The sequence below is a fragment of the Pteropus alecto genome, unplaced genomic scaffold (genome assembly GCF_000325575.1).
Source record: "Pteropus alecto unplaced genomic scaffold, ASM32557v1 scaffold21, whole genome shotgun sequence".
Classification (NCBI taxonomy): Eukaryota; Metazoa; Chordata; class Mammalia; order Chiroptera; family Pteropodidae; genus Pteropus; species Pteropus alecto.
The window spans coordinates 17,877,843-17,884,832 of NW_006436282.1; the positions used below are offsets into that span (position 1 = coordinate 17,877,843).

The 6,990-nt window shown below is 35.2% G+C and overlaps 1 protein-coding gene across 1 annotated transcript in view; it reads right to left on the minus strand.

Annotated features, from left to right (window-relative positions):
• CUNH7orf31 (chromosome unknown C7orf31 homolog) overlaps positions 1-6,990 on the minus strand; it is a 39,324-nt gene that overhangs the window by 24,352 nt on the left and 7,982 nt on the right. The window contains exon 2 of the mRNA XM_006912005.3: positions 4,986-5,165. Coding sequence (XP_006912067.1) covers positions 4,986-5,165 — 180 coding nt within the window. The remainder of the gene's footprint in view (positions 1-4,985; positions 5,166-6,990) is intronic.

The following is a 6,990-nucleotide window of genomic DNA, read 5'->3' on the forward strand; positions in this document are numbered from 1 at the left end:
AAAAAAAAAAATTAATTTTAAATTTTATTAGCATTTAAGAGATGAAAAAGTAAAACTGAAGGAATTCCTGACCATAGGTAAATATCTGTTCACTATGTAGATACACATTTCTAAAAGTTCTGTGCAAAATTTTAAAAAAGTTTTTCACATTTAGGATGTTGGAGTCATTATTTTTTAGATCCTTTTGATGCTCAGGCATGAAAGATAAGATGAGCCCTGCTTCACTCGCTTCCGCTTCCTCTCCCCGATGGCTTCGTTTTGGTCGTTTATATAATTTGTACTTGGCCAGGGCTTATAACATTTACCTGGTTCCGTCATAATACTTCTTCAAATCACGTTGGATAGATTCGATGTTCACCATCAGCCCTTTTGTCACAGCTTCTCTGTTCTCGAGTTCTTTATTTTGATTAATTTTTCGGTTTGTTAAATTTCGTTCTCAGATATTTTTTTTTAAAAGAAGGACTGATTGGGTGCTACATACTCCAGATTCCCTCATGCTGCAGATGTCCGCCTCTAGCCTTTACGCTTGATAATTTTGCTGCAGTCTCTTTGGCTTATATCTCCTTTTCCTCAAAACTTTAAAGATGTGTCTTCTGGCATTGAATACTGCTGTAGAGGCTAGAGGTCAGCCTCATTTTTCCTCCTTGTAGGGCCTTGCCTTTCCTGCTTGAATGTCTAAAGAACTCTTTCTTTATGAATTCAATAATAAAACCAGGTTGATCTCAAAGTCAATAGTTCCATTCTAGTTGGGTTTTTTTTTTTTTTCCCCCATCACATGTTATGTTCTTTTGATTTTCAGATTTAGCTCTTTCTTAATTTCATGGGAATTTTCTTGTATATCTCTGAACAACTTTTTCTGTTCTACTTGTTAGATTCTGTACATTTGGGACATCAGTTTTCCTTATGATGATTTACTTGTTCTTCATATCCATAATTTTTTATTGCTTTAATATTCTTACCTTTCCCTCTGCCTTCCCCATGATTTATTGTGCTTATACACCACTGTCAATTTTCAGTCACATTTATTCTGTTTCTTCTTGGTTCTTTTTTTCCCTAGATTTCTGAGTTGTTTTGCATTGTTTTTGTATTTTTTTTCTTAGTCCTGTGATCTCCCATTTTATAATATTCTGTTGTCCACTTATCTGGTCTTTTATCAGATTCATATACTTATTTAGTCCTTTTATAGGGAATCTACTTTCATTTCCTGGGCTTTGTTTTTTCCTAGACTGGTTTTGTGTGTGTGTGTGTGTGTGTGTGTGTGTGTGTGTGTGTGTGATATGTCATATTTTTTTCTCTTCCTGATTTACGAAGTTGCCTGGCCATTTGTTCTCTTATTATATGTGTTTAATTAGACAGCGCTGTCTAATCTAAATCCAGCTATTTGCTATGATATAATGCTGGTGAATTCTGTTTTTTTTGTTTTTTTGTGGTTTTTTTTTTTTTTGCCATCCAAGGTCAGTTTGCCTTCTGTCTGTGCTACAAGCTTGATGGCTCAGTATTATTCTCTCCATCTTCTTCAGCCTGTGGGATGGAGACAGCAGAGAAGTGCTCCCATGGTGTCAGATAGAGCCAAGATCCTGTGAAAGGTCCTCTACAGGGCACATTCCTTCCATTTGGGAAGGACTCATACCCGTGGACTTCTGCCCATTTCCTCAAGTCCACACAGTGTTCTGGAAGACTACACATTCTACGGAACTTTATCTCTCTTGAGATCTTGTTTTAAAATAGGGGCTTCTACTCTTGAGTCATTTTTTCTTTTCTATTAGGATTCCCTACTCAATCTTTAAATCTTCTCTTCAAATTGGAGAATTATCAAGATTTTGTAGACTCACCTTTCCTCAATATGCATTTGGAATGTAGAGATGGGTTTAGGCTTAATGCCTCTCAGCCAATAGTGTAGCTTCCCCTGGACCCCAACACTTCCGGGGAGAGTTTGAAAATATGTGTGGGTGGTTTCATCGTTTGTCACAGTGAATGCAGAATGCTGCTGGTATTTATAGGTTAAGGGTCAGAGATGCTAAATATCTTAGAACATGTGGGAAAAAGAATTGTCCTGCCCCAGATACCCTCTTGAGAAACATTTAGTTAGGAACTGCAAATAAACTACATAGAATTTCTTGGCATATTAAAATTAATGGCATAAGGCAATGTTCCCTTTTATTGTTTGGGGGATGCTGGTAAATTCTGTATTTGTTTCATTTTTTTAGGCAGCAGGAGGGGCGTATTCTGTGATTTTGCTTCATATGGTCATATTAAACTTCAAGTATTATAACTACTACAGCTATCACTGCTTTTATAATTATTAAAGAGGGCTGGTTACCAGGAATTTCAAAGTATTCTATAATTCACAGAGCACTACATATCTATTTAACAGGTTTTTAACATTTGACCGTACATTAAGAGGAAGAATCCATTTTGTTTTTCTTAGACAAAGTAAAAATTATGCTACTTCACCAAACTTAGGAAGTATTTATGGAAAAGAAAATTATACATTTTCATTACTTTGTAACTTCATTTTTCTAGTAAATTAGGTAATGACTGACTTTGCTTAGAATTTCTGAAACATTGTGGTTAAGTAAATATTGCTAAGATCCCTTTAAAAGAGTTTTACTTAGATATAGTTATGTCTAAAAGTGTCAGAAAGGACAGTGATGTCCCACATGACATGACACTGACATTGCATTAGAACATGTATATGTAATATATATATATAATTATAGTTCCTCTAGGAAGCCATGTTCTCAGAACTTCTTAACCTCAGATGACATACTGTAAGATGTCTCACCTAGACATTTTCCTCAGAAGTCGGTACTTTTAATTTCCAAAGATATGTGACTTGGGGAGGCAAAGGAGCGACAGTGTTTCTCACACAGAGTGGGGTGATGTGTGGCACCACAACACCTCACTAAAAATCCCCTCCAGGGGAGGCGGCAGGGTGCAGTTGTAGGGATAAGCTTCTGTATGGACCAGAGGGGCTTAACCCCTCAGAGAGCGAGAAATTTTTTTGTTATTTTGTTTAAAAGGCTCTTTTTGAGGAGAAAGAAATATATTGTGATATAAGTTATTTCCTTTTAGGAAACCAGATAAAACATATTCTGTAGTTGCTTGTCAAGTGATTTGCATTTTATCAGAAGATAGGACTGTCTTAAATATATTTTTAAGAGATAAATATGGCAAAATGATAACATTTAACATAAAAGGATGTGAAGAGAATAGAATTCATTAACTTGAATTTCTGAGTCAGGGATGATTGGCATCCAAATTGGGATTGATAATATTTCCTCTACCAGTGTCTCGAGCTGCATTTAATGAGGCACCAGACATGAACCTCTCATTTCAAGCTGTATTTCTCTTAAGAAAAGAGTCTTTGACTTTCTTTCTTAGATGTTGGAATCCTGCGAGTATAATTACAATTCTTTTAGAATATTGTACACTTTTTTACTATATAAAATTTTGGGACAATAGCTATAAATTTCATAAGGAGCTTCACCCTCAGTCTCTAGAACATGCTTGTTATTGCTTAAGTTACTGAATAGATAAATGAATAGCTGGAGTCAATGAATGAGTGAACAGATGAATAGAACTTGGGCTTTGGAGTCAAATAAATCTGGGCTCTAGTCCCAGTTCTATAGTTTTATAATTGTCTGACTCAAGGAAAGGAACTGAATCTCTTGGGTCTCTGTTTATTGTAAAACCAGGGTAACAATATCCACTTTACAAAGATATTATAAATCCATGTTTTATTAGAAAGTGAGTTCCGTGAAAGGGGACCTTAAAAAATTTGTTGGATGCTTTAACGAACTTGAGGCTCTCACGGTCTATGTGTCAGTATCACATCTTTCCAATTGCATTGTTTTCATTTGTCTGCTTTTTATTGCTTTACTGAGGCTTTGATAAGGCCGTCCGCCACCACGTGTCCCTATATTTACCGTTTCTCTAGCTGTGCCTTGTCTTTCCTAATTTATCTCTTTTAACTGCTTTAGAACAACAAACTAGTTAGATAGCTTGTTAGTAAACTAGGTAAGCAGGATTGTTAGATAAAGCTGGAATAACGAGGCTCTATGTGAAGGTTTGATCGATTTTATTTTGAGTAAATTTTATAAATTTGAGTATATAATATGACATTTAATTTGTTGCTCTGGGGTTTTTTTGTTTTTGTTTTTGTTTTTGTTTTCTCTTTAGTCTTGACCTGTATTTTGAATAAAGTTGCTGAAAGAGTGACTTTAAAATTTGTAAATGATTATTGAAATATTTTAATTATTGAAAACAATCCCCATGGACTATATTGACTAGTGGTTACCAGAGGACTATAGACTAGTGGTTACTAGTGGGGTGGGGGAGGAGGAGATGGGGTAATGGGGGTCAAATATAGGGGGATAAGGGAAGGGTGAAGTGGGTAAAAGAGATCAAATATATGGTAGCTGAAGGAAACTGGACTTTGGGTAGTAAACACACAATAGAATATACAGATGTCAAATGATAATGTACACCTGAAAATTATATAATTGTATTAACCAATGTTACCCCCAATAAACTTAATAAAAAATATAAAGAAATAAAAAAATAAAATAATGTCCCATAGATTAATGAACAAATTAGAAATCAAAAGTTCCAAAATATCTAGAACATCTCTATAAATTAGGCCAGCCATTTGCTCAAGCAAAAACACATTTAATTTAATCTCTCTCAGGAATATTCCCATTTAGTTTTAGATAAAATGTGACTAGCAGGGGAGTGAAAGTAATCAAAATTCCTGATCATAATACTTGAACATCTCTAAGGACGGCAGAGACATCTATAAACACAGATTTTTTTAAACTGACTGCACAATTAGAAATCATATAATTAGTTTTTCCATCTGTGTCTTCTTATAAATAGTAAAAGAAATCAGTCTGGAGGTAGATTTAAGTTAACAAAGGACTCTATAGAAATAAAGAAAAATGAACAACCAAGACCTCTACGTGAAGGGCAGAAAGATCATTTACCTTGGCCAGGTTTCTTCACCACATCCAAAATGCTGATGATGTCCCCTGCCCATGACACAGGGAAATTCATGTTTTGGCCTATGTCCCTCAGGGAGTGAAATAGGTATCATCCCACCACATTCCCTGTCAGCGCCCCATGGAAGCCGACATTGATGGAGAGACTCCCGTAATTCCCGATACCTGTGAAATAAGAAGGACTTTTGAAATATCTTCAGCATGGAATAATATGGTCTGAATGTCTGTACTCCCCAAAATTTATATGTTGAAATTCTAATGCCCAATGTGATGTATCAGAAAGTAGGGCCCTTGGGAGGTGACTAGCTCTAATAAGAGACTCCAGAGAGCTTGCTCACCCCTTCCACCATGGGAGGGTGTGGCAGGAAGGTGCCAGCTATGAACCAGGAAGAAGCTTCCACCAGAACACACCCATACTGGCGCCATGGTCCTCGACGTCCAGCCTCCAGAACTGTGAGAAATAAACGTTTCTTGTTTATAAGCCACCCAGTCTGCGGCATTTTGTTACAGCAGCCCGAATGGACTAAGACAAACAACTAAAATTCCTATAGCTTCAAAATTATTTTTAGGTTACATTTTCAGGGCACAGAATTCTCAGTCCTGGGTAGATTGCGATAGATTCCGGTTATTTAGGCATCATAGGACTGCTGTAGGAATGAGGTTAAATTCCCGAGGGCATACGGAGTATCATTTTTTTCTTTCTTTTTTTTTTTTTTACAGCTGTAGTATGGGTGCTTATTTCTTTTAAACATTTTTATTGAGATATAGTTCACATGAAATACAATTTATCCGTTTAAAGTGTACAATTACTTGTTTTTTTAGTATATTCACAAATATGTATAATCATCACCATAATAATTTTAGAACATTTTTATCACCTCAGAAAGAAATCCTGTATCCTTTAGCCATCATACCCTCCCCACCCACCACCCTAGTCCTAAACAACCACTAATCTACTTTCTAGCTCTATAGATTTGCCTATTATGGATACTTCATATTAATGAAATCATATATGTGGTCTTTTGTGACTATATCACATATCAGTAGTTTATTCCTTTTTATGGCTGAATAATATTCTGTTGTATGGATATAACACATTTTCTTTATCCATTCATCAGTTGATGGGCATTTGGATTGTTCTACCTTTTGGCTATTGTGAATAATGCTGCTATGAACATTCATGTGCAAGTTTTTGTTAGAATATTTGTTTTCAGTTTTTTTAGATATACACCTAACAATGGAATGCTGGGTCATGTAGTACTTCTGTGTTTAATTTTTTAAGGAATTGTCAAACTGTTTTCCACAGCGGAAAATTTCCACCAATTTACATTTCCACCAGCAATGTATGAGGGTTCCAATTTCTCCACCTCCTTGCCAACACTTATTTTCCTTTTTCTTCCTATTATACCCATAGTGCATGTGATATCCTATCTTTTGTGGTTTTGATTTGTATTTTCCTAATGACTAATGGTATTGAGTATCTTTTTACATGCTCATTGGCCCTTTGTATATGTTCTTTAGAGAAATGTATATTCATATCTTCTGTAATTTTTAAATTGGGTTGCCTTGTTATTGAGATGCAGGAATTCTTTATATATTCTAGATATGTCTCTTGTCAGATATATGATTTACAAATATTTTCTCCTGTTCTGTATACTATCTTTTCATTTTCTTAATAGCATCTTAGGAAGCACAAAAGTTTTTAATTTTGATGAAGTTCAGTTTATCTATATTTTGTTTTGTTGCTTGTGCTTTCAGTGTCATATCTAAGAATACATTGCCAAATTAAAAATTTTGAAGATTTACCCCTATGTTTCTATGTTTTCTTCTGACAGTTTTTGTTTGTTTGTTTGTTTGTTTGTTTGTTTTTTAGTTTTAGCTCTTAAATTTAGGCCTTTGATCCATGTTGTGTTAGTTTTCATGCATGGTGTGAGATAAGGGTACAATCTCATTCTTTTGCATGTTGAGATTCAGTTGTCCCAGCACCATT